The sequence below is a fragment of the Pholcus phalangioides genome, unplaced genomic scaffold, assembly GCF_987345545.1.
Source record: "Pholcus phalangioides strain wild (caught in Gottingen) unplaced genomic scaffold, Ppha-v1.0 ptg000009l_1, whole genome shotgun sequence".
Taxonomy (NCBI): domain Eukaryota; kingdom Metazoa; phylum Arthropoda; class Arachnida; order Araneae; family Pholcidae; genus Pholcus; species Pholcus phalangioides.
Window position 1 is genome coordinate 18,597,691 of NW_028301602.1, and position 13,722 is coordinate 18,611,412.

The 13,722-nt window shown below is 39.3% G+C and overlaps 1 protein-coding gene across 1 annotated transcript; it reads right to left on the reverse strand.

Annotated features, from left to right (window-relative positions):
* Window positions 1-4,108: 4,108 nt before the first annotated feature.
* LOC149082173 (alkaline phosphatase, tissue-nonspecific isozyme-like) lies at window positions 4,109-13,426 on the reverse strand. Its single transcript, XM_089236744.1, has 8 exons — window positions 13,313-13,426; window positions 11,483-11,657; window positions 10,250-10,431; window positions 9,935-10,142; window positions 9,098-9,238; window positions 7,137-7,331; window positions 4,660-4,782; window positions 4,109-4,458 (listed from the first exon to the last, which is right to left on the reverse strand). The coding sequence occupies exons 1-8, from the start codon at window positions 13,424-13,426 to the stop codon at window positions 4,109-4,111; spliced, it is 1,488 nt and encodes a 495-aa protein (XP_089092870.1).
* Window positions 13,427-13,722: the final 296 nt, after the last annotated feature.

Sequence of the window (13,722 nt, forward strand, 5' to 3'; positions counted from 1 at the left end):
TGAAATCAAAAGCTACGCCACATTAAAATCAGATTCGAGTTTGATAATTTCAAAAAATACAACTGCTCGATACTAATTTTGTCCTCCAAGATATTTCAGTTGAGTTTCAAATTATTTTGGGCTGATTCTGAATCTGATTTTGTCAGATTGGCTCTAGTTTTTGAGGCAAAGTGGAATTAAATTTCATTAGTAACGCATAAGCAGCGTATGAATCGCATTGGGGGAACTGTACGTTATGAATAAATTCGGTAAATTATTGGCGAAGAAAATATTTCAGTGACTATAGAGTCATTTTGTCATTTTTTTGACTATAGAGTCATCAAAATCTCGAAGCTGGCATTGGTTTTGCAGAACTGGCTGTAGTTTTTGAGATAATGCATACTCTCAACAATGTGACTTGTACGCTGCTTATGTACTGCCATTGAGAAATTTTATTTTCATTTTGTCTCAAAAACTAGAGCCAATCTGACAAAATCAATGGCAAAATGAAATCAGCAGCCCCAATAAACCCCAAATCATTAAGATTTCCTTAAAAACATTATTATTATTTTTATTTATTTATTTTTTTTTTTTTTTGTGCAGTGATACCAGTGGCAGATAAAACTTTCATACAACTTTTCAACGATAATTTACATAAATTAGAGTCATCCGATTTATTAGAGAATTTCAGCCTACGGCGCAGAATGAAAAAATTGGCTTCAGATCCGGATGGATTTGGCTTCACATTGGATCACGGAAAGAAATCATACATGGGTTCCCTGATCATAATTCCGGGCATATTTCTGAAATTGTATCTCTCAAACCCGTCGAGAAAGTAACCACATACCATGCGTCAAATGAGTCTTCCATATTAACTCATTATTATAGCCCGGCAGCTTAGGTGCACTGAAAATGGTCGAAATGGACAGGCAAAAAAGCACTGAAAATGCCTAAAATAGGAAGGCAAAAAGCACTAAAATTGCCTAAAATAGGAAGGCAAAAAGCACCGAACATGTGCCTAAAATAGTAAGGCAAAAAGCACTAAAAATGCCTAAAATAGGAAGGCAAAAAGCACTAAAAATGCCTAAAATAGGAAGGCAAAAAGCACTAAAATTGCCTAAAATAGGAAGGCAAAAAGCACCGAACATGCCTAAAATAGTAAGGCAAAAAGCACTGAAAATGCCTAAAAAATAGGCATTATATTCCCATATAATTCATGGAAGGAAGAAAATATAACTAAATCTAATGTATGGTCCAAAAACTAGCTGAAAAATTTGTTTCATCCGACGACAGTTTCAATTGGAGTTTATAATAACTGCATTATTATTCAAGTTAAATTGATGTCAAGCCCCCAAAATGAAGTGTTCGCGATTCCTCAGGATCAGGTCAATTTCAGGGCCACCATTATCGAAGAAATTCTCTGTGGGGCTCCTTATTTGCAAATGTTAATGGGATTTGCCATGAGCGAAGTGAAGCTGCTCCCCGGGAGGGCAGTACTCACAGTGATAGAGGTTGTTCAGGTTGTTTCAGTGTAGGGGGTAGGGATGAGATAAGGGTCAGGCCTATAATAGCTTTCTTTTTGTCTACAATGTGTTGTCCCCACCATCCCCCCTGTCTTTACCCAGCACCCTCACTCCAACTGCCTGCACGGGTTTCTTCACACCTCATGATCTGTCTCATTTACACTCCCAGGGACCTGTTACGTGAGTGTGTGTGTATGACGAATGATATTCACAAAAAATAATAACACTACACCTTCCATTTTTCCCATTCTCCATAACACAAATAATTCCCGTTTATTTTTTTATGTATTATTTACAATAATCATTATCATTTCCATACTTGGAACATAGCTAACCTTGTTTTATTGTTGTAAAAAACTTTTTACTTTTTTTTTATATTACCACATATGCTGCAGAGCTTCTTCAAGCGTGCGGCCCTGTGTGATCCCATCTGTCGCACGTCCCTCAGGGTGACTCTAGTCAATTTAATCGAATACCAAGTATGTATGTAAAATAAATAGCCATGGTTGTTTGCAGTGCATTTATGGTTCAAAAATAAAATAAAATCAAACATGCGCTGTGTGTGTGTGTGTGTGTGCAGAGTCCTGCCTGCCTTCTCTTACCGGCAACACCAAGTTCCCTATCTCTCAGATCACTTATTCGTGTTTAAATAGGGCTGGAAGGGACGGGAGGGAGGATTTCTCTCTGATGATAATTAATACTGAGTTGGAAAGAAATTTTAAAAACCAATTCCTTTGTTTTCAATGCTCAAAACATCCGAATTTTGCAGATTATGTTGCCTCTGAAATCCATCAATAAACTTGAAACCATGTTCATAGGATGAACCATGTTCCCTAGGATTAATGGCAGAGGAAAAGTTAAAAAAAAAAAGTGCTTGAAATAGGCGAGAAAAGGTATTTATATGTGGCATTTTGCCTGAACTTCCGGGATCTACTAATTATATAAATGATTTTAACAACTTATAAAAGTCCCATCCACGCTTAATACAATTTTCTATAATCGTAAAACGTGTAATTCATAAAAAATCAATAATTTCTCGCTCGCCGATCTGGCCTATCATCACTGGACGCTACATCTGGACGTATGTCGGTAGCCAAGGGAAAAAAATTACTTTTCTTTATACAAGACCGTTATTCGATCGCCAGGGTGTACTTTGGCAAGTACCAATGTTGATGAGAATAAGAGAAAAAAATTAACGTTGAATGCGGATGAGTTTTGTTTTTTACATTAGTATTACATCCTAAGACGTCACAAAATGCATTTGCCATATCTATTAGTTCTATTTCAGTATCACAGATTTCATTTATACGGGGAGATTCCGAACTCATGGGCAAAACTTTGATTAGTGATAAAACACATCTCAACAATCGATTTTTGTCGTGCAATGCAGGTCGTAAAGCCAGCAGTGAACCACTAGACAGACGGACACTGCCTTTGAACTGCAATAAAATGCTGGTTTCGCCACCAGGGATGGACGAATCTAGAAAAATTTAGATGCCCTATCGAGCATGTAACTCAAAATAATAGATGCCTGAATTTATACTTAACATGCCTGAAAAATATTAGTAAATATTATTAACTAGATTAACTAACTTAAGAAAGACAATAAATTTTAGTATAAGACATCTAAATTTTGAAAGAAATGCAAGAATTCAAAAGAAATGCGGTCTTCAACTAAAATCTAAAACGCGTAATTCGAGAAAGTTGTGCCTAAAATCAGTCGAACTGCCTGCTTTAATTTTCTGCCCAGTTGGCGTTGCAAAAGAAGTCTCCAAGTTGCTGTTCACCCAAGTCCGTAAGGATAACACCCCTTACTGTAGCTTTGCCTACGATAACAAAGAGGGCGCTGTTGCTCACATTCGGTGACCGGTTTCCCCTATTAATTCGACACAACGCTCTCTCTCCACTTATCTCTGATAAGTGGCTAAATGCTAAATCAGTGCCTTATGTGCTCAGTGACAGTGCCGTCAAGCGCAGGCATCTTCAACCTGTTACTTGCGCGCACCTACGGTGCCCCTTGAAACACTTAAAGAGTGCTCGATGCTCCTGTTCGATTTCATGCTCACGAGCACTTGATTAACGTTAAAATTGAACACCTTGTACGAATCGCATTCTTGGATTCATGTCAAACTTGTCGAAAGGGTTCTCTTCTCTTGAAGGTGAGTACACGCAGCGCTTGCGACTGGAGAAAGGTTGAAGACCTCCTCTGGTCTAGTGGTTCAATACCACGCATCGTATGTTAGGCGTGTTTTATCATTCTTTAAAGTTTTTCCCCATGAGTTTTGATTCCCCCTGCACACTCCATCATATAAGTGACTGTTTAAAAGAAAATTAAAGGCCGAGTTCGCTCTTCACATGCTCGTGTATCAGCGAGACTCTATAGTAAGGCGTTAGTTCACGGAATCACCAATTCAGCGACAAATGCGACAGTCAGACTTCTCACATCTTATAATCCTCGTACATTTCGGATACGGCTCGCATGTATCACTGGCTCTCAAAATCTCTCGGACATGTTTTTTTCTCTATTGGTGATACTTACGATTTTTTTTCCCCTCTTTCTCTTAAGGCAGGCTGATATAATATCTCATTTGTTTTTCCCAACTCATTCATTTAGGAAACAAAATGGAGAGCGAGAAGACAAACATGCCGAGCGAACTCATGTGAGTGGAAGACATTGTAGGGACACGGGACACGTGAGCTGAGCCACCAGAAGATGAAGAAGAAAAGCAATCGTTGATGACATGCCTGTGAAGTTCAGGACTTATCCTCCGACTGCAATCAGCTTTCTGCGGTCCTATGCATGCTGCGTACGCCATTGCGTGAGGAATGTACGTCTGTTCTATGACCCCTCGGAAGACGTGTGACATTGGACCGTAGGCGTACACCGGGACGTCTTCGCCACCGTGAGTGTCCCATCGTCTTGGAACTGCACTCTGCTGGACGTAGTTCTTGTCCTCTATTAAATTAGAAGTGCATAAATTGATTTCCGTTAGAAAACTAGTTTTTAAGTTCTTACTGCAATCATTTTACAGTGTCTTCGGTATTTGATTTTCGGTTTAGACACCGGCATATATTAAATTTAAATATCGATTTGATTCACTATAATCAAGAGATTCGACATTATCGCTGTGTGCTATGAGTGAAACAGCATAATTACCCGTGTCCACGCCAGTGAGATTGTTCCTCCCGGTAGGGAAGCTTCGATTATAGCCTGGTCCGTTTGTATAAAGCAGGGTCGTATACGGCATGAAATCGACATCCGAATTCCTGCTGTCGACAGCTGTGATAGAAAATTACAATTGTGAGAAATTGGAAAACACAAAAGTGTTCATACACATATTACAGTCTCTGATAAATGCTCTTGGACTAGTAACAACGAATTCCAAGCCTTCTAAAAGCTACAACTATTTCAAATAAAAAAAATTAATTAATCAAAAACTATTAGCAAGTTCAAAAGACCATTGAAATCATTTGTCTCGAGTTGGCTTCCAATCAATCCAATGAAATAGATGGCTTTTTCTCAGCCCGATATATCAAGGAAACAGTTATTTTCCGGATATTTTTGCTGAAGCGAACTCGGAAGAAAAGTCATCACGTCTCCGCCGGGACTCGAACCTCTTGCATACAGGGCAAGCATGCTACCATCTACACCACTGGAGACACGACCCTGCTTTCCTAATTTCACGCAATGTGGCGTGAGGCGCTCTCTCACTCTAAACCGTACCACCCGGGGGTCATTTCCTAAACTTAAGAGAGGCTACTTATGCCTCTACTTCAGCCCCTCACGCCACAGTGCGTGAAATAAGGAAGGCAGGGTCATGTCTCCAGTGGTGTAGATGGTAGCATGCTTGTGCCCGGTATTCAAGAGGCCTGGGTTCGAGTCCCGGTGGAGACGTGATGACTTTTCTTCCGAGTTCGCCTCATCAAAATAATCCGGAAAATAACTTCTTTCCTTGAATCCAATGAAAGTTAACTAACGTACGTTCAACTGAAAAATGAATCCGAGAAAAATAGTTTCAATGGAGGTTACCTCATAAGCAAATACAAATTTTCTTATTCCAAAAGTTTAAATGGTAGAAAGAAGAAAACCAATAAAAATATAAACATATACTAGTGAAAATAATCTAAAAAAAAGTAATTTTGGAAATAATTCAGTAAAATGGTCAGTACGGTGTGATTGCGCAATACCGTTATTAACAGAGTAGCAAAGCGGTTTTGCTCAAAGCCGCTTGAATGTTTTAAATGCTTGAACTCTTAATACAGTTTAGGTTCTGCTTGAGCAATGACGTCACGTGTGACGCCAGCTTGTACTAACTCCGGCCAACGCACCCCCCCCCCCCCCCGTGTAGGGCATTGCTCCGGCGCGTCATAAAACAGCCCCTTATTATATAGTCCTGGTAGAGAAGTGTGGAACATTAAAAAATATAAAATAGATCAAGAAGAAGAAGAAGAAGAAGAAAAAGTGAGTATTTCAGGCAAAAACTACGACTATTTCGAGCCTTATGTTTTTCTCGATTTAGATCTCTTTTGTTTTTTAGATACACGATGGCCCGTTATTTGTCTAAAAAAATTCAAAACTTTATTCAGAGTTCTTTATTTAATCGAGCACTCGGTATGATTTATCAGATAACTGGGGAGATCATAATTACTACTACTACTAAAACTTAACCATACATGCACCTCGTACACATTCCTTTACGAGATTTCTAACGAATTACTACATGCCGGAATGTTTGTTTTAAGCGTATGCGTAGCTCTTATGTATTCATGTTGTCAGAATTGCGCTTGTTTCGTGCTCTTGCTGATGCCGCCATCTGCCTTCCATATTTTTTAGAAAAGATGGTAAATGCTTGAATTTTCATGTTATGGCAGTTTCGTGTTGTAGGTCTGCCTGCTGTGTTTAAAAAAAAAATTTCAAGTCTTTAATTTAATAAGGGCAAAAGCTGTTCCTTGTAGGCAACGGTCGCGGGGCAGCTCCCTTGAAACCATGTCGGTTGAGCGGCTGCTCGAGGGGCGGCTGGTCAGGTGTCAGGCAGTTGAATTGTATTTTGTGTGTTGTACACTTAGTATACAGTCGCTTTCGTGGGCCGGGGGATTTGGGGGACACACACTCATACTTCCGGCACAACTCAATCGGTAGTAAATTGCCTATGGCGATAGACCGGAGTTGTGCTCGGGATGAATGAATGAATGTCTTTTTAAATGGAAGACCAGCTCACATTCACCGCCTCGAAGTTGGAAAACCATAGAAGATTATAATTACTAAACACAGCTGACTGAACTTACAAAGTTAAGGAGAAACACAGAAAAAACAAGAACATTATTTTCTATCTAGAAATATGCCCGTCTGCAAACTCACTCTCTGTTAAAGTCACAGACAAACAACACTCAGTTGTGAGGTTACGTATTCCCTGCACAACAAAAACATCAGCTAGAATTCAATACTGTTAGAACTATTTCGAGTGTTTCGAGGCTTACTATTTTCAAGGTACAACTGTATCCCTCCTATACGTAGAAGAATAAAAATTAACTAGTTTCAAAATCCCAGTGATAGGAAAAAACAAATGATGCCTAATGTCCATCAATGACTTCCTTCCATTTGAATTTTTACTTGTAGAATACTAATATATATACCTAGGATTGGATTCCCTCGCTTCGGGTACCCTCCGAAGGTGAACACGTGCGAATGATCCGAAGTGACGACTATGAGAGTGTCATCTTTCTGCCTGACCATCTCTAAGGCAGTCATCACTGCCTCCTCCATAGCCAAAGTGTCCACGAGGGCTCTGTGTGCGTTGTTAAAGTGATGCGAATGATCGATTCTGCCACCTATCACCAAAAAAATGAGAGATTCGTTGGAAATAATAATTAATAAGCAGTAGAAAAATAATAGTAGGAAATGAGTAATAACTATATAGGTCGTCCCAAACTGTTCAACAGCGAGTATCTTTGCAACCTTTAACTTCATATTTCAATTACAAAAAGTTTTCAAATGACGTGCTATTACTTAACATGTTTTAAATTCCCCAAGGGATCGTATACATTAAAAAAAAAAATAGAATAATTAAGCTTTTTATGTAAACCATAGTCTCTCAAACTTTTTGTTCCATCGCCCTCTTCATCAGAAATTTTTTCCTCTCATCGCCCCCCCCAACTCAAGTAAACCCATAGGATCCTATGTTAAATCAGTAGGTTCTATCGCCCCCTTGGACCATTCCATCACTCACCAGGGGGGCGATAATGCCCACTTTGGGAAACACTGATGTAGACTCTATGAGGTAAAACTTCCAGTTGTCCCAAAATAGAAGGAATCGGTAGGGGATTCAAATACTTTCAAGACGAAAAAGCGCTGTTTGAGGTTTTTTTTTTAAAGGTTCCTCTCTTTTAAAAACTGGAAAAAAGTTACCTAACTAATGAAACTGATTGATTTATAAAATTATTCTATTATGGAAAGAGAAATGCCAGAAAAGTCGTCTTTCCAAAAACATGTATTATTTAGATTACAAATATCTGGAAAGGAAAAATTAATAAATATTTTTTACTATTAGTTTTATGATGTGCATTATTTATAATTTTGTTTCACTTCCTTCCATTCAAATTGAATGCGGGTTTTTTTTTTTTTTAATAATAAGATGCAAAAAAAAAAGTATTTGAAGATCACCTGAGATAATATTTTACAGTAAATAGCTCACATCCAGTTTAGTTGCAAACACTTGCTGAATAAATACAAATGCAAGGCCACAGCAAGAAAAACGCCCAAAAATGGGGGGGGGGGGGGTTGAGAAAAAGTTGCCCATAAAAAATATGGATGTCATATGTTTCTAAAATACAGCAACCCCCAATTACAACTCACTAGGTAGTACATCGCCCATAAATGGTGATAGACCTGAGTTGTGCTCGGTTAGAAAGAAAGAAAAAAGAAAGAAAGCAACCCCCCCCCCCACAATTTAAAATGAAATTATAAGTACTATAGACAATGGTTGTCTTATTCTAAATATGGAATAGCTTCTCGATTTACCCCAACATGTTTATTGTATTTCTTTTTTGAACGTGTCATTCGTGTTAGAACTCACGACCCCAAAAATGTAAGCTATTCCATTCATTAACAACCCTATTAGAAAAAAACTTCCCTTCCACACCACAACCTGGAATTGTCTCTCATCGATCAATACTGGTGCCTCTTTATCAAAGCAGTCGCTTGACGGCGTGTTAATAGTTCTTGGCCCATCCTATCCACCCCGTTGAAAATTTTGAACACTTCGATCATATCCCCCCCCCCCTCCGACACCTGCGTTTTTCTAATGTAAACATCTTCAAAAAATGAGAAGTCTCTCTTCCTAGCTTAAGCCCCGTCTGCCATCAAGAGTACGCGTGGCTCTTCTTAACCCTTACAGCATACTCCAGCAGGCAGGTGTCAAACAAATGTAAATGTAAATCATCGGTGCTCATTTATAATACATTTATTTTTCGTGTTTCGTCCCTTTGAAACTTTTTCACGAAGATTCGCTCTAGTAAATGTAATAAACCTGCAACGAAGTTTTCAGAGAAAAAAATTCAAACTTGCTCATTGAATTCGAATGGGGTGTTTAAGGTACCTTCAACCAAGAGAAAATATCCTTTGATGTTTTTCTGCAGAATCTGTATAGCTTTCCGGGTCATTTCTGCTATCGAAGGCTCACCATCAGCCCCGGAATTCCTGTCCACTTCGTACGCCATGTGACCATGGTTGAATAATCCTCATTTATAAGAAACAGAAACAATAACGTAAATTTTAATCGGAGAAAGACACAAATTAAATCATGTTTAAACACAATTTATCATTTATTCAGGGTGTAACTGATCTGATGTTCAGAACTGCAAGGGGTGATAGAACTCAACAACTTTCACCATAGAATGTGGGGTCGGAAAGCAAGCAGCGAGTCGCGAGAGGGCGCCTGTGTGATGAAAATGCACGACACAGTAAAGACAAATAATAAAGGACGCGCAAAGAATCTTTAATTATAGAAAACTTTACAACAAATGCTCAAATGAGTGACCACCAGATGCAATACAAGCGTCACATCGGTGACGGATAGCAGCTGAATGACGAGTTCGGCGAAAAACGATGTTTCATTCACTCGGGAGAAAGTGCCTTCTCGCGTCTAACCGATTGCTTTCTGACCCCTACATTGTCTGGTAAAAGTTGTGCAAGGGCGTAGGGGGGGGGGGGCTTGGGGATCTGCCCCCCCCCCGAAATGTGAGGAAAATGATCGAAAAAAGGAAAAAGATGGTCAAATCTATTGTTCTATCACTTTGGTCCACCCCCCTCCCGAACGAAATTTCTGGCTACGCCCCTGAAGTTGTTTAATTTGTGCGAGATCTATCACCCCTTACAGTTCTGACCATCAGTTTAGTTACACCCTGAGAGATATCGTGATTTTGAATTGTCTCACCGAGTAAATAATCCGTTTTGAGAGGGTCCACGTTGTCGAAGTCCTTCTTCCTCCACACGTATCTGTGCTTCAGGTCCCTGGACTTTTTGTCTTCCCGCCATTCGTCGATGAGGTTTCGTCCATCCAGTCTACGGCCTAGATCGTTCGGGAAAACGGAGCTTAAAGCTTTCCTAGGCATGAAATGCCCTCTGCCTCCACCTAAAATCACCTGTCAAAAATTTAGATTAAGATAAAGGAAAAATTCCTTATGCATCTCTCAAAAGGCACTTAACTTTATGAGTCGAACTGAAGCGACAAAACAAATTGCACTCGTACGTTGATGTTCCTGCCGGGCTCGTCTTCAATGAGTTGCCTCGCTATGTCTTTGCATTCGTATTGCTGATCCGTGAGGCTCATTTTGTCGTCGCTCTCCCAATATCGACTAGCGGAATGACTATAAGCTGCAGCTGGAGTCGCGTGTGTCACTCTGGTCGTCGTCACCAAACCTGTTGATTTGCCTGTAAGGTCGGTAAAAGAGAAATATTGACATATTTAAACGGCGATTATGGCTAACATCAATCAATGGCTGTCTTAAGGTATCCGACTACGTTGAAAACGTCATTTTTAGAAGAAAACATGACATTTTTTTTTATGAAAGACCTTTTCCTTGTGATGAAACAAAACAAACCTTGTTTTGTTTACGTGACACTTAGAATCAAAGTTACGTTCACTTTAGTGCTGCGTTTTCACATACAAGTAATACGTGAATGAAACATTGAAAGTGTTTTACGAAGAATGCTATTTTTCTTGTACAAGAATTTGAAGCATTATTTCTGAAAATATTTTCATTGTACCATACCGAAATTTTAATATGATATTCTGCTATATATTTTTGAGGTTATGAACTAAATTTTAAGGTCTATCACACACATTTGTTTAATTACAGTGTTTTATAGTCGATATGTAGGATGGAATTTCAAAAAATTCACACGTACATTAACAGATTTGAGTGTAACTTATGAGCATATCATGCAACCCTATAAGTTTTGGTTCATAACCTGCACTATTACTATCTAAATGTACAGTCAAAATAACAAATATGTTTCACTCACATAGTTTTTTGCAATCGTGTTTCGAATGTTACACGGACTTTGTTTAAAATTTGACGTTTAAAATGAATTTTTCATGGAAAATAACATTAGGTAGTTCCAAAATTTATTATTGCTTTCACCATTTTGGGACAATTAATGTTACTGGAGTGAACTTAATATAAAAAAAAATGTTATTTAAGTTCACTCCATTACCATTTTAAAGAAAAGTGACAAGAAAAGTAGTCGGATGTAGCCTTACATGATGTCTAAGGAAATGTTTTCCTTGCATTTTGGAGAAAGATTATATCAAGGAAAGGTACGTTTTGCACCCATTTCAGCAATGACGCTTTTGCGATGTCAAAGATAGTATTTAAAATTTATGAGGTAAGGAAATGACCATATCGAGAAGCGGAGCACAACGAGACTAGATTGTCATTATAAATCACAGTTTTATAAAATAAAAAAATCATATGCGTACCGTCCGCGACTGCCCAGTCCACCAGTGACGGTATCCTCGCCTGGTAGATACTCTCGCAAACATTATACCTTCCACTGTCATCCAATCCGACTGTCTCGAACCGACCCTTCACACCACACAGCAAAGCTGTCGCACAAGCACCAGAATCGCCAACTTGGCTGTCCGTGTTATACGTCTGTATATTTACGAAGGAACAACACAAATCATGAAAAAGAAGTATGATATAAGGTTTATCCACTGCATTATAGCCATTATCATTACATAAAATAAGTACGCCAGGGCTGGACAGATCACCAAAAATTTACATGCCTGGTCGAGCATGTGACTTTCAATAATACATTCTCCACTCAATATTTTACATGCTCGAGAAATGCTCCTAAATATTAGTCAGCAGCTTAGAATATTTCATATCTTCAAAAAGGGGTGGTTGATGACGTAAGCAACCTTCAAACCTCCCCCTCCCTCCCTTGTCATCAAAAGTCAGTAAATCCGAAACCCCTTCCCCCTCGATGCTGACGTAATGCTTGAATGACCCCTCACTGCTTCTTCTGTCAGAAATTGTTTTTTTTTAGATTTAGACTTTTCTACCAGAAAAAAAAAACCAGTTCACTTTCTCAGTGCCCGAACAGTGCAGAAGTAAGATGCTCGTCTACCACCATCATGTTGGCTACCACCAGATCCGCGAGTTCGTAGATAACAAGTTCTTTCCCAACTGAATCTCAGGACAGCATCGATAGAGAGATAGATGGGGCCTTCATTTCCGACCCAACTCGATCGGTAGTAAATTGCTGCATTGCAATACGTGAGTGATACCGGAGTTGGCGTAAGGTAAATTAGTGGTAGCTCTTTTTCTTAAAGGGCTAAAATTGCGTTAGCGAGGTTATCGTCAAATTGGCGATTTCTGTTTTCGAAAAGGTTTTCGCCCCTTGGTTACTCAAAACTTTTTTTTTTTATCGCCAAACATCTCGAACATCGTAAAAAATTAAAGATTACCACACAAAACAAATTCAAACACCCCCGAAATTTTCACAATAACCCAAAATTCAACAAAGGTAACACCTGTTGGTCGCTGTAGGACACAATTATAGCGGCACATTTTGTGCAGGAATTCTTCCGTCGGTAATAATTGGTAATAATCACTTGGTAACTTCTTGTATAAGACCAACTAAACTAAACAATGGTGTTCAAAACAAGTAGATACAAGATACAAATACAACGCCACAACAGGCAAATTGCCCAACGAGGTGGCTGACTTAAGAACATCATGGATCCCCGAGCCATTTTTTGGAGGCCCTACCTACTACTGCTACACCACACATGCACCCCGCTCACCCCCCCCCCCGCGGAACCCCCAACGAATCGGTACATGCGGGAATGTGCGTGTACGTGTAGTGAAACCTGACGTGAAGTTTTTTGTTTCTCCGTAATGCTTGTTATGTGTAGTGCTGCCATCTGCCACCAGTTTTTCTAACTATGTATATTCTCATTAGATGGAAGAATATGAAAAAAATGGAAGAATTAACGAGCAACAAAGTGCATTTGTAACAAAGCATGAATGCAACTCAGCCGAGACGCTCATCACAATAAGAACAGAAAATAGCACTAAAAACATAAGGATGGCGAGTTGGCTTGGAAAACATTCTATGGTCGCCAATAAAAAGTTTTGACAGAGGTAAACCAACACCCCCCCCCCCTTAAAGAAGAGGAGGATGTTGGCTAAACTGCTATGGTAGACCATTGGCGTCCGAAAGAAAACTGCTAACTTCGCTTGCGGAATCACAGCTCCTGGAAGTTTTGAAACCCCCGATTTCGAGTCAATCAAATTCTTACCTTCGCAAGAGCAACATTTTGGAACCTATCAAATGCCAGATGGCTCTCTTCACCAGTCTGGCCTTTCCTCTGTCCACTAAGTATCCTCGCCGTAGTGACCGTCGTGAGACCCATGCCATCACCTATGAAGAGGATTAGATTCTTGGCTATGTTATAGTTCCTGTCATCTCTGAGATTCCTCATGAGCTGGCTTCGGGCCTGCTGGTACCAGAACGATCTGTCTGGACGAGAGCAAAAACGGAAAAACGATATATTAATGTGGAAGCAAAATTTACGTGTAAATATTTGTTACGTTAAAGGTGGAAAATCCGGTTATTATCCATAATAGCCTGTTATTACGCTTAATCGTCGACCGTTTTGGTAAGTGATAGAAATTTTCTTTAATTTATCCCTTTTATCTCGGCATTATG